Below are 14,835 nucleotides of genomic sequence, written 5' to 3'. Positions count from 1 at the left end.
AGTTGAACATAAATATGGGGACCCATAGTGAGCTGGAAATTGACTGTCATCAAAAGAAATACAAAAATATACTCCTAGAAATTAGGGAGGAAGCACTGAAGAGGTTGTTGCCCTGGGGCTATTTCTCGGGGCTATTGAATGACTTTCAGTCCGAGCTCCTAAACAACATTTTGTTATGAATATTTTGAAACATTCTAAAGGAAGGGAGGAAAGAAAAAAGAAAGAAGGAAGAAAGGTTTGGTTTAAAGAAACCCATATACCCACCACCTAATTTCAACAGTTAACATTTTCTCTATTTGCTTCCCACACACGCACATTCCTAATATTGTTTCAAGCATTTTAACAAACTACAGATACCAGACAGCTGTCTCTCTATATATTTTAGTATGTATCTCCAAAGCATGAGACCGTTCTCCTGCATAGCCACCGTGCCATTAGCACTCTTTGTAAAGTGAGCAGTAATATGGAATGGCCAGTATGTATCCAGAACACCCCAACTCTGCCCCGTGTCATCAGTAATGGTTCTTTACAACTAGGATCTCAGGAAGGAATATGCTTTGCAATTTGTCCTGATGATGTCTCTCTCTCTCTCTTTCTCTTTTTAGAGTAGAAACTTCTTCCCTTTTCTTGATGACATTGACTTTTCAAAGTCCAGTAATCTTACAAAATATGTCACTTTTTATATTTGCATGATTGTCTCCCTGTGGTCTCACTGAACCCAGTTGGCGTGTAGAGGTGGAGGTCACATGGGCTTCCCTGTCCAATTTTGTGCTCAGCTTTCATAAACTCAGCTTCATTTTTGATGTGACAAATTTGCCTCAGCTGGACTCTTTCTCCTAAGCAGTATTTATGAATTAAAATGGAAGTCACCTGCTTTAGACACTCTAGCCATGGATTTTCTTCTTAAATATGAACCTTAAAAAAAAAAAAAAAGACAATAGAACTACCATTTTTACATACTCACTAAGTACTAAATATGCTACCAATGGTTTCTACTCTGCCAACCTTGGAACAGGCTTCTCTGATCACCTTGCTGCCAGGTGGTGGAGGCTTGGTGCTATGGCTTGGATACAAATGTCCCCCAAAGACTCACGTGTTGAAGGCTGTTCCCTAATCCAGCAGCTGGGCCTTTTGGAAAGAGATTGGATCTTGAACGTTCTGATTAATTTACTGGTGGATTAATATTTTGATGGTGGTGGAAATTTTAGGAGGAAAGGCCTAGTTGGAAGTAGTAAGTCACTGGGGGAGTGCTCTGGAAGGGTATTTCTTGTCCCTCGCAACTTCCACATGCTCCATCTCTGCCTCCTGGCTGCTGTGAGGTGGGCAACTTCCCTCTGCCACACCCTTCTGCCATGATATTCTGCCTCAGGCATTTGAGCCCCCTGACCACAGTCTGAACACTCTGAAACCTTGAGACAAAACTAATCTTTGTTCCTCTAACTTGTTCTTCTCAGATATTTGTCACAGTGTGAGAAGCTAACTAACTCACTTGGACTAGTGTCCTATTATATAGAGAGAAAAAGGACAGACTTAAAATATGCTTTGGAGAGACAATATTGCTGTTCTTCCTCATTTGTGTCTCTGTGCTGTTGGGAGGGAGAAGGTAAAGCCATTCACTGATATGGAGACCAAATGTGGAACAGGTTGGATTAGGGGACAGATGTCATGACTTTTGTGCTAAGATCTGCTTAATTCAGAGATTTTATACTTCACTGTGCTGAGGACTAGGTAATAGTTGCACAGACAGATTTGCCAAAATTAGCTCAGAATGAAAATATTTATTTAAGGAGCAACATGACACCTGGATATAAATAACAGGCTAAACCCATCTCTGCTTCTGGAAACAAAGACTCATGCTTAGCCCTCACACCCTGCTGGCCGCACTACCTTCTGGATTCTTCATTTTCTTTGCTCCTGAATCAGTTGCTGAGGCTTTGGTTGTGTTAGGGTTCATTCTGAGTGTCGTCTGTCTTTCTTTGTGGTTCTGCCTTCTTGGAAGACCAGGGCAGCTCAAGGGTGTGCACACAGTCACGCTCACACCCCACACATATCCCTGGACTGACCCATTTTCTGTGTCTAGATTCATACAACGGCTAGATCAGAGGATTGAATGCTCCCAGGGTGCCTTTGAACATCCGCTGTATTCCTAATTAGATTTTTTTTTTGGTAGAGTCTGTCAATCTGTGACTATAAACAGCGCCTTCTGGTTTTCTGATGACATGTTGAAAATATAAATGGATTCTGCAGATTGCATTTTATTATCCTCAATATTAAGCACTCAGCTGGTGCTGGAAGGAATTGTGGGCTGATAACGTGATGAAACAACCTCAGGCCTGGGCTTCTGTGCTGTTTCTTTGCCAACCCAAACTGAAGAGCTATAAGGAGCTATTGTTGTTAAGGAAAGGGTAGCCATGTAACTGCCACCAGAGGAAGAAGCTTCCGGCCTGCAGGTGCCATGTGGTGGGGCATGAAGCCGGGCCTGCATGAGGGAAGTGCTGATTCGATCACACCCTTGCTGCTGGCTAGCTGTGTGACCTTGGGCAAGTCACTTAATTTGTAGGACGTTATTTTTCTCACATGTAAAATAAAGGGGTGGTATATAACCTGGGCTTTATTCTGCTGAACAAAAGTGGTACATATGGATTATAGAAAGATCCCTGAATGCTGTGTGGTCAGTGGCTTGTGAAAGACCCACTGGTGGCCACTGCAGTTGTCTTGCAGGTAGGTGATGGAGGCTTGGACTAGTGACATAGTGTAGAGACCTAAAATAGCTTTTGGAGAGAAAACCTTGCCCTTCCTGGTGATTTGAATGCGTGTCTGTGTTCTTGAGAGAGGGAGGTGGTAGTGCCATTCATTGCTATGGAGACGCACAAATGTGGAGCAGATTGGATTAGGAGACAGAGAGACATTTAGTATTGATCATGTTCAGTGTGAAGTATTTATTAGGGACCCAGGAGGAGATGTGGAGTGAGAAACTGAACATTTGATTATGGACTGGAGTTTTCAGGGCCATGCATAAAAATTATGTTATCCTCATATGTGAGAGATGGAACGCCAAGGACTAGATGGGATTGTCCAGGAAGAGTGTGTGTGTGTGTGTGTGTGTGTGTGTGTGTGTGTGTGTGTGTGTGTTAGAGAAATGAAGAGGAGAAAAGGCCATTTTACTTTTTTTTATGGTTAGGAAGGGAATGAGATAGACTCTCTAATGCAGTGAGAAAAGAAGTGTTTATTTAATGAGGCAGAACAAAAACTAGGAGTGTCAGGAGTTGAAGCCTGGGAGAGGCAAGTGATCCAAAAAGGAGGGAGTGGTTGACTCATGTTGCTGAGGCATTAAGATCAGATGAGAAAAATGGCTTCCGAGTTAGACTGCATGGCAATACCAGAAGAGAAGAGGAGAACCAGTAAGATCAGGGAGGAAAGAAAGGCAAAGAGGATTGGAAAGAGAAAAACCAAAATCTATAGCAATTTGACTATTGTTGCCAATCATGACAATGAGATGTGTTGATCGCTAACTATGAGTCAGGTACTGTGGAGATGATTTCATGCAAATCGATTCAATTGTACTTCATGCAAACCACTGGGGTAGGCACTATTATCATACTGTCAGTGGGTATGGGGAAACCAAGGCTTAGTACGATGGGGAAACCAAGGCTTAGTACGATGGGGAAACCAAGGCTTAGTACGATGGGGAAACCAAGGCTTAGTACGATGGGGAAACCAAGGCTTAGTATGATGAAGAAACCAAGGCTTAGTGCAAGTCCACTGACCTGCCTAAAATGACTCAACTTGTACTGCTGGAGCTGTGAGTTAAACTCAAGTCTAACCTTTGACCCTTTGAGATTTTTTCATGAACTAAATGAAGACGGCTTGCAGGTGACCAAGCTGTGATGCTAGGGTAATGGAAACTGGATGTATATGTAGGAGATTTGGACTGTGAAAGGAAGGGGAAAAACAGGATGATAGTTGAAGAGCTGGATTGAATTAGGTTTTTTAGGAAAAGAGGGAACTTATTATGCTACTGGCAGAAAGATGAAGGATGCTGTGGGCAGAGTAAGGAATGGGAAGGGGGAGGGTCATGGCCCGGACAGAGGAAGCCAGCGTGAGAAAGAGAGCATGTACTTCTTCCATCTGACCTGGCAGGAAAAGATGGAAAGGTAGGTGTGGATTTGGTGTGTGAGGGATGTGGTAGGGGTGGGCTGAGGTGGTGGTCCTGAAGGAAAGTCCCACCAGGTGTCTCCAGCTCATTGTGATTCCAACAGTGAGGCCATTGGCTGTAGATGGAGTGGGAGAGTCCACCAGGATGTTATTAGGAGCAATAAGCAAAATGTCACTCTGGAATAATCTCTTCAGGAGTTGGAAATGATGGGAAATGATTGCTAAAGAATCCCTCCTTTTATTCCATTTTCTGGGGTGTCACTTGCTCTAGGTTCAAGTACCAGCCAGAGTCCTGGCATTGTATAATATTGTAAGCACATGGTCCATTCCCATAGGGCAGAGCCCACTCTGGCACAACCACTGTGTCACCCTCCCCTGCCCACCTACCAGGACCCTGTGCTCAGCCCTTTGAGCTTTGGTCTTTGTTTGAAGAAACCATCAGACAGGTGCCTGGAGTGTGTATGCCATCTCCTCCCTTTTCCTTCAACACCAACTCAAATGCCAACCTCTAAAGGCCTTCTCTGTCTTAGGCAGAGGGAGCTTATTCTTTAACTTTCCCTTAGTATTTTACTTAGATACTTCATAGAATGATTCTCAAGTGCATGGATTAATCCAGGCACAGTGTTGCATACTTGTAATCCCAGCAGCTCTGGAGGCTGAGGAAGGAGGATCAAAGCCAGGCTGATTGCTGGTGGAGTTGCAAATTGGTGCAACCACTCTGGAAATCAGTATGGAGATTCCTCAGAAAACTTGGAATGGACCCACCTTTTGACTCAGTTATTCCACTCCTTGGTTTATACTCGAAGGACTTCAAATTAGCATAATACAGTAATGCAGCCACATCAATGTTTATTATAGCTCAGTTCACAATAGTTAGATTGTGGAACCGATCTAGATGCCCTTCAACAGATGAATGGACAAAGAAACTGTGGTCTATATACACAATGGAATATTATTCAGCCATAAAGAAGAATAATATTATGGCATTTGCAGATAAATGGATGGAATTGGAGACTATCATGTTAAGTGAATTAAGCCAATCCCAAAAACCCAAAGGCCAAATGTTTTCCCTGATAAATGGATGATGATACAAAACGGGGTTGGGGGAATGAGAGAAGAATGGAGGAACTTTAGATTACATAGAAGGAAATGAGAGGGAAGAGGGGGCAGGGGTTTGAAAGATGGTGGAATGAGACAGACATCATTACCCTGTGTATATGTATGATACATAGGGTACATGAATGGTATAAATCTACATTGTGCACAACCATAGAAATGAAAAGTTGTACTCCATTTGTGTACAATGAATCAAAATGCAGTCTGTAAAACAAAAAACAAACAACAACAACAGCAACAGCAACAAAAACACCAGTCCGAGTAATTCAGTGAGGCACTAAACGACTTAGCGAAACCCCGTCTTTAAATAAAATATAAAAAGGGCTGGGGATGTGGCTCAGTGGTTAAGTGCCCCGAGTTTAATCCCCAGTACCAAAAAAACAAAACAAAACAAACAAACAGACAAAAAAACAAACAAACAAACAACAACAAAAAAAACCCAAACAAGCAAAAAGAAAACACACACACACACACAAAAGAAAAGCCCAAATCAAAATGGTGGAATGAGACAAACATCATTACCTATGTACATGTATGATTACATGAATGGTGTGACTCTACATCATGTACAACCATAGAAACGAAATGGTGTACCCCATTTGTGTACAATGAATCAAAATGCAGTCTGCAAAAAATTAAAAGCTAAATTAAAAAAAAAAAAAAAGATTAAATTCAGGCTCTGCTATTTACTAGCGTTGTGTCCCTGGGCAAGTCACCTCACCTCTCTGAGCCTACCTTTTCTTGACTTTTTTTTTTTTTTCCTTGACTTTTAATTGGGCAACGTAATCAAACACCTTAATGTTGTTATGAGAACTAATTAATGTGTTTTAGGAATACACAGAAGACCTATGGTAGATGTTCTAGGAATGTGAGCTTCTGTCATTCACTACTTCTTTGGTCATGCAATTTGTTAATTCCTTTCTCCTTGCTCTTGATTCTTTCTATCCACATTTATCTTCCAACTACTTACTGTGTTACAATGTTTCTTCTCTCCCCTGGGTTGTGATTCCCACTCAGGTTCCAAATCTTGCAATTTTTCTCTCACTCTTGCCTTTTACAGGCCTGGCATGAAGTAGGTATTCAGTACATTGATTGGTTGTTTGAAAATTCTTGCTTAAGTGGGCATAATTCATTATTGTTTCCAAAGTGCTTCTGTAGAATTTTGATTTGATTTTTCTAGCAATCCTACAAGGGGTTTGTTTATCAGAAAATGTGAAAAATAAGACCAATTCCATGCTGCTTTATTTTACATTTTAGGTATAAAAATATGCAGAGTTCTTCTTCTTGTTAATTAAGTCAAATAAGATCAGAAGAGAAGTAAGCATAATGAACTGCAAATAATTTCAGTGAAGTAAGGAGGTGTGACTTTTTTCATTAACAGTTTGTAGGAGGAAATCACAGCCTTCTGAAAAGTGTACTTGCTTTTATACCATTTACAGAAAATAGTCTTTCAAAAATTGTCAAAATCTACTAAATCAATTCCAGAGACTTAGGAGACCGAGACAGGAGGATTACAAGTTTGAGGCCAACCTGAGCAACTTAGCAAGACCCTGTCTCAAAATAAAATAAAAATAAAATAAATTAAAAAAAAAAAAAAGTAAAAGAGTAGGGCCTGGGATTGTAGCTCAGAGAGAGAGAGAGAGTGCCCCAGGTTCAATCCTCAAAATGTTAAAAAAAAAAAAATCTACTAAATCTTACATTTTGTTTATGTTGCTTATCCAGGGACCATTATTTTGTCACCTGACAATCTCCTCCCAAGTTCATTACCTTATGGTTTGCAAATATTTGTTTAAAACACTCTTCAGATCTGCAGTTTGTTAGTGGATTGTGGTTTGTCTATCAGATTGCTTTCAAAAAACAACAAAAGATTAATGAAAATGTTTCCAAAATGCCATTGATATAAATGCTAACGATCAGGCTGAGAGGCTGATTCTTGGCAGCCTTTGACTCTTCCTGGTGATTGTATAATAACAATGGTAACATAGTAATTAGCTGAGTGTAGCATTGTGATATACAATGTGTTACATTTTAAACACATCGTAAAATTGTTGCCATGAAGTTGTGTGGTTTTTCTGTATTAGCCTGGCTTTTCAAGTCCTCCATATTTCAGTTATTTGGATGGAATAAACAGAGTCGGGGACATAGACAGACTCAGGAACAGAATTACCTTTGAGCTCTATGAAAAGGAAATTGGATACAGACGAGCTTCCTCAATAATTACTCTCATAAAACTATGTGATGACACATTATAATGCCCTTCGCTTCTGCCTTTTTGGTTTAATTGCTAAGGAAGATGAAAGTTTTTCTTTGAAAACTATCAAGGTTTTGGTAAATTATCCATTCATCAACTATTTTTTATCTGCTTGTTCCTCCAGTAAGTGTTTTGGTTAGTAATTAAATTGAATAAATCTCAAACCATCAAGCAGGAAAAATTGGAGGTTGGGCTTTCCTGAAAGGCACGTGGACATAGCTGATGATGTGTCATCTTAAGTACTTTTGAAGGTCCCCTTGCATGTATACACCCTCTTTTAAGATAATGGTGGGGTCCAATAGTTTTTTATCCACACATTCCTGAGAGAGAGAGAGACAGAGAGACAGAGAGAGACAGAGAGAGAGAGAGAGTGCTTATTTGTTTTTATGTTGTTAGGGAACCCTAAGAACTTGGTCTTCCACTACAAGGGAAGTGGGGAGATGTTGGGGGGTTTCAGGTGGAGCAGTGGTTTGATCTAACTTTATAGGATTACCCTAACTCCTGGACTGAGAACAGATGGAAGGGAGGCCCCGGTGGAAGCAGAGACCAGTTCAGAGACTCTCACACTAACTGGGTATAAATGGCGCTGGCTTGGGGACAGTAGAGGTGGAGGCAGTGAGAAATCATCAGGTTCTGCTTAGATTCTGAAGGGAGAATCAACAGAATTTGTTGGTAAATGTAAAAGCAGAGGAATCAGCATGACTTTCAGATTTTGGTCTGAACAACCCAAAGGATGGAATTGCAAGGATTATCTGATCAAATGGACGAGGAGCAGCAGAGTGGGAGAGTGGGACTTGGGGAGATGATGTGCTGCTGTTGGCTTTTATGCTGCTTTTCCTCTGCTGGCCCCTGAATGCTTCTGAACCTGGACTCTCCTCCTGGCCACCCCATATCTTGGGTTCTGCTTAAGAGTTCTGCTAAGCCTCCTATCACGCCCTTGATCTTTGGAGAGTGATCTCAAGATGATGGCTTGGCCAGTTCCTTGATTGAAAGGTTATTGAGAATCCTCAGTCAGTGAAGATCCAGGTGGGATGGGGAGGGAAGATTGGGCATTCACTTTTCACTTCTCCTGCACATGAACCGTTGGAAATGGTGATTGACTCTTGGCAGTTATTTTGCTGTTACTAGCAATGATTTCTGCTATCATTAAAGAAACAGTAAGGTCTTTATAGTTAGAATATAAAATGTATGATATTGTAAACACATTGTAAAGTTTGCTGAGAAAGGTTGTTGAGACATGACTCCCAAAATCCTGATTCCAGTGGAAGGGTCCCACTTTGTGAATCTGAACTGTTGGCTTTGGTTAGTATCTATATTAGTCAGTTTTCATTACTATAATGAAATATCCAAGGTGGGCTAACATTATAAAGAAAATAAGTTTATCTCACAGTTTTAAATGCTGAACATCTAAGCAGCATGGCACAGGCTCTGGTGAGGGCTCCTCCTTGGCTGCATCACCTCTTTGTAGTGGCAATGTCAGGAGCACATACAGGAGTGAGAGTCACATTGCAAAAGAGAAAGCCAGGGAGAGACTGGGGTCCCATAAACCCTTCTGGGGAGATACCCCCAATGACCTAAGGGCTTTGCATTAGTCGGTGTTTTTTGCTCCTGCAACTAAAAGACCTGACCAGAACAATCATAGAGGAGGAAAAGTCTGTTTGGGGGCTCACGGTTTCAGAGGTCTCAATCCATAGACTCCATTCCTTGGGACTCAAGGTGAGGCTGAACACCATAGTGGAAGAGTTTGGTGGAGGGAAGGGGCTCATATGATGACCAGGAAGCAGAGAGAGAGAGACTCCACTCACCAGATACAAAATACATACCCCAAAGGCACAGCCTCAGTGACCCGCCTCCTCCAGCCACACCCAACCCTCCTTCAGTTCCCACTCAGTTAATCCCATCAGGGGATTAATTCACTGATTGGGTTAAGACTCTGAATCCAGTCATTTCTCCTCTAAACCTTCCTGCCTTGTCTCACACATGAGTTTTTTGGGGACACCTCACATCCACACCATAACAGGCCTCCTCTGGGTCCTACCTTTTATAGGTTCTGAACCATTTCCCAGTACTGGTCCCCTGAGAACTATGCCACCCCCAATTGACCAAAGGACCTTATGGTGGGCCCCTCGTCTTACAGGGCCCATCACTTTCCATTACCACCACTCTAGGGACCAAGCCTCCAACACATGAAACTTGGTGGTAGGGGGTCACAAACAACATCTAAACCATAGCAGTATCCTAGGTCAGGGCTTTGTGAATTCCTGTGCACACGAATCACATAACACTCTCTTCAGAATGCTGCTTCCGATTTAGGAGTTTCTATCTCCAGCAATTCATACAGGTGAAGTGGCTGCTCTTGCTACTGGACTAAAGACAAAACTTTCAAGAACATATTAGTTAATGAGTACTAATGAAGACCCTGACAAAGATTCTGGTGCCTCTATCTTAAATACTCTAGAAAGAAAATACTAAGATGTTTAAAGTCTGTGTTTAAAATATAAGCATTTGAAAAAGCATCTTTCTTAATTTTTTATCTTGGGAAAAAGTGAGATATAAGCAAACTGTTAAGAATGACTTTTTGTTCATGTTTTTTTTAACCCTTTCTCAAATAAATAAGTATGAGAGCAGTTGATAATTTTTGAGGTTTTCTAATATTATATTGGCTATTGAATTGACCTTTTAGTGAGAGTAGTAACGAAGATGTTTTATTGTAGAACTTGAACTTTGGATTACAAGGAAGAATTGAGACCATTTGGTTTCCTTAGGCTGCTCTTGTATCAGCTCTAATATATATTGATTGGGAAAGTTTTAGGAAACTGTGGAAAAATTTAAAAAGCAAAATAAAAATCATACACAATTCCCACTTTGAAGAAATAACACATTGGAATATATTTTGCATGCATGTATATGTCTTGTAATGTCTGTCTGGTTTTGTGGCCAACTAGAATGCTTTGGGAAGTATTCTCTCCTTTTTTAATTCTCTGGAAGTTTGTTTAGAGCTACATTATTTCTTCCTTGAATGTTTGGTACAATTTGCCAGGTAGTACTTCTAGTCATGATTTATTTTATGGGAAGGTTATATTTTTAGTGCATGAACTTTGGTTGTTTGGGTCAAGGGATTTCTCAGGTTAACCTAAGCTGGTTGATTTAATGGCAAAATGTATTTATAATGTCCTCTTTTAATATTTGTAAAATCTGTAATGATGTCATCTGTCATTCTTGATACTGGTAATTTATGTCTTCTTTTATTTTGACTATGCATTTTCCCCAAATACTGCTTCAGTGTCTTTCCAAATATTCTATGTTTTTTTAAAAAAATTTGATCACTGGGATGTTTAGAATTGTGTTACTTAGTTTAAAAATATTTGGGGATGTTCCAGAGATATTTCTGTTGTTAATTTAGAGTTCAGTTTTATTGTGGTGAGGTAACATACTGTGTATAAATGCTTTTAAGCGTATTGAGACTTGTTTTCTGGCCCAGAATTTCATTTGTCTTGATAAATGTTCCTTGTGCACTTAGGAAAAATGTGTCCAGGCACTGTGATCCCAGTGACTTGGAAGGCCAAGGCAGAAGAATAGCAAATTTGAGGCCAGTTTCAGCAACTTAGGGAGACACTGTCTCAAAACAAAAAGTAAAAAGGACTGGGAGTGTAGTTCAATGATACAGCCCCCTGGGTTCAATCCCTAGTACCACGGGGTGGCGGGTGTATGTTGTTGGAGAGTAGAGTATTTTAGAAATGTCACTTTGGTCAATGTATTGGATGTCAAGTCTTCTGTATCCTTATTAATTTTTCTATTTACATGTTTTATCAGCTTTTAAAGAAAAATATTTAAATTTCTGACTCTACTTCTGCATTTGTCTGCTCTTTGCTGTGCTGTTTTGGCTTGTATATCTAGAAGCTATTTTATTAGGTGCATGACTATTGTACTACTATGTCTTCCTGATCAACCCTGTGGCATTATGAAGTGATTTGTGATTTTCTCTGTTATTCTTTGTTCTGAACTTTATTTGCTATGACTACAACTACTGTAACTTTCTTGTGATTAGTGTTAGCATGGTGTATCTTATCTTACTCTTCTAGTTGACATATTTTTGTCTTTATATTGGAATTGTGTATTTGTAGGCAGCATGTGGTTGGGGTCTTGTTTTTTTTAGCCAATCCAATGATCTCTGTCTTTTCATTTGTAATGTTAAGACCATTATATTTAATGGATTATTCATATGGTTAGATTTAAGTCTATAATCTGTTGAATTTGTGATTATTGATGTGATTAAGTTGAAATCTATAATCTTTCTATTAATTTGGTTTGTTCTATTTTTTTTTTTTTTGGGGGGGGGGTGCTGGGGATTGAACCCAGGGCCTTATGCTTACAAGGCAAGCACTCTACCCACCGAGCTATATCTCCAGCCCCAGTTTGTTCTATCTTTTAAAATGCTTTTAAAAAACCATTAGGGTATTTTTGATGGTCCCATTTATTGACTTACTATCTATAATTTTTTATTTTGACATATTAGAGGTTTCTTTAAGGTTATACTATATATATTCATCTGGTAATTGTAGGTGATCCATAAATATTTACTGGATGTACAGATGAATGGTTGTCTCCCTGGTGCCTCAGCCACAGTTTGCTGAGATCCAGAGGTACCACAAATGGCCAGCAGTCCTAAGCTGTCAGATAATTTTTTCCCCCAGCTTCTTTTGTCTTCCTCTTTCACACCATGCTGTTTATGGTTGTTGACTTTAATCTTCTGGTCTTATGTTAGTCTCTCAAGGTTAGGGATCTATATTCTTTCCTCCACCAACACCCTGATATCTTAGTGCACAGGGACTAAATCCTCAAGTGGTACTTTCCACAAGCTGTCTTGAAACTGTGTGGGGGTCAGATACCCAGATGAAAGAGGCTCTGCCCTTGACTTATTATGGTTGAACCCCTAAAAGTAACAAATTCTTACCAGGAAGAACAGGATATCCAGAGAAATTCTAAATTTAACTTCAGCTGATCTGGGCAAAGCTACATATGGGAAAGAAATTCAGGCCTAACAGATTTTCCCTATTTTTGGAAAGTCATCAGATTTTTCAAGGTTCCTGAATATTTTTCTAAAAAATTGAGTTACCTGATTAAAAGAGAAAATTTACAGTCTCTTTTTCTTTTTTTCTTTTCCAGCAAGTAACTGGCAGAAGTTTTGGTGATAAAGATTTTCGAACAGGGCTAGAAAATGGAATCCTTCTCTGCGAGTAAGTATAGCCTGTGTTCTATTGGTGTCATTCAAGAAGTATTCCTAATGCTGTTCAATTTGTCTGTACTTTCAGTGTTTAATTTTTAGTTTATTCACAGTCTGAATGTGAAATAAAAAACAATTGCTTGGCTAGTCAGAAACAAAAGAAGGTGAGGGAATCTTGGTGCACAACAGGGACTGTGGCAATTACAAACTTCATAGAAAGGAGGGTCGGGAGCTGCTGTTCAGCTCCCACTACTTTTTCTATGTGGGAATTGGGGCCCAGGTGATTGTAAGGTTATGGATGTCCTTGTGGTAAAAGTAGCAACTTTTCGCCTCTTGTCAGTCCCAAACAAAAATAGATTGTGCCAAGTGAAAACAGTGCTTCTGTGTATTTATAGCATCTTGAAAGTGTATAAGTGACATTGTTTCTCAGTAGGCCTAATTCCTGGAGGTATTTTTTTTTTATCATATTCAATTTATGGTGTTGACCAAGTTCAAATGTGGACAATAACTGCAGTGTGTAAGTTTCATGTTTTGAAGTTAGGTACTGTCGGAGTACTGCTGTGACAGTAGAATTAAGAGGTTTTCTGTGAAATGGTCCAAGACAGGAGATAAGCTAGAGTTTTCATATTTAATGTATATGGTCATAAACTTCAAATAAAGATTTCAATAATTAAATTTATTTAATAGATTCTATGGATGATGATTTTTGTTTTATTGAGATGTAATGTCCCTAGAGTAAAACACAGTGCTCCTAAATGTTTAACCTGATGGGTTTTGAAAAATGTGGTTGTGTGTGTAACCTGTCCCCTAATCGAGATATAAGAGAAAGTTTCCTGGGCTGGGGATGTAACTCAGTTGGTAGAGTGCTTACCTTGTAAACACAAGGCCCTGGGTTCAATCCCCAGCACCGTAAAAAAAAAAAAAAAAAAAAGAGAGAGAGAGAGAGAAAGTTTCCTCCTGTCTTGTCCCCTTGAATCCCAATGCCCTGGAGACAAGCACAGTTCAGACTCTTTTCACCATTCTTTTCACCATAGCCTCTCTTTCGTCTTCTCCCAGATCTGTAAATGGAATTACACAGAGTGGGTTCATATGCTGGAGATTTGCAGAATCTTGTTTGATGAAGTTGAAGAGGCATGGGTTTTGGGAGCCTGAAAACCAGAAGTTCAAGGCTTCACTTCACCTCTCATTTTTTATCCCCTCGCTAGTGATGAAAAATTTATAATGCTATTGCATAGGCTTTTTGTGAATTTCAACAGGATAATGTGGATAAATGCTTTAAGAGATTGTACGGTACTTTACAAACGTTTATTTTGCAGAACATTCAGCATTGCTCGCATCTGCATTTTTTTCCTCTGCTTCTCTGTTAAAATAAAAATCAATCTCCCCAGACTGCTGTTTCTACACACTCCTTCCTAAGAAGCTCCTCCCTCTGCTCATACACACACGTCCCTCCGCACCTCTGTCCCTGTACTACACCTAAACCAGAGCTCATGGGCAGGTAAGTCATAATTAGCTCAGCATGTCCCTGAGATGAGCTGATGGGCTCCCTAAGCTTCTCTTTGATGCTTGTGCTTCCTTTCCAGTGACTCTGGGCTCAGCACTCTCCTGACAACAGACTCTCCAGGAGCTGATCTCGTTTATCTGGATCATGCTCTCAACTCTGTAGAAGTGGGTCTTTGGTATCCATTTTTGTTCACCTAATATTTCCTCCAGATAGCCCTTGTAGGCATCCACCTTTCCACCAACCCCCTGAATACATCTGTCAGGTGGGAATATCACCTTTGGATTTAGAGTAGGCTTTTCTGAAAACAAGGCTCTGGATCTAGAGGCATTTACACACAGAATTCATTTCTTTCCTAGCCAAAGATGCCCAGTCAGAGGATGGAATCTCTCTGTGTATGCAGTGGCGCTGTTCACTGATGGGTCTCACATTAATGAGTGGGAATAGAGAGGTAGGGTTTATTTCAGGCCACAGTTAGGAAATACATGATCAGAACAACACAGAAGTACATAGAATATGCAGAGGGTTCATTAAGTAAATTAAGAGCTTGGACTGCCGATGACTTAAGGGTGAAGCTGAGGAAGTGGC

At 40.1% G+C, this 14,835-nt stretch overlaps 1 protein-coding gene across 14 annotated transcripts in view; it reads left to right on the top strand.

The window, feature by feature from the left end:
* Nucleotides 1-14,835, top strand: part of Limch1 (LIM and calponin homology domains 1) — a 319,406-nt gene that overhangs the window by 110,837 nt on the left and 193,734 nt on the right. For all 14 annotated transcript variants that reach the window (XM_047566848.1, XM_047566850.1, XM_047566851.1 and 11 more), the window contains exon 2: nt 12,689-12,759. In XM_047566848.1, coding sequence (XP_047422804.1) covers nt 12,689-12,759 — 71 coding nt within the window. The remainder of the gene's footprint in view (nt 1-12,688; nt 12,760-14,835) is intronic.

This window comes from Sciurus carolinensis, chromosome 10 (assembly GCF_902686445.1).
Source record: "Sciurus carolinensis chromosome 10, mSciCar1.2, whole genome shotgun sequence".
NCBI lineage: Eukaryota > Metazoa > Chordata > Mammalia > Rodentia > Sciuridae > Sciurus > Sciurus carolinensis.
This window is presented reverse-complemented; position numbering and strand designations above follow the sequence as displayed.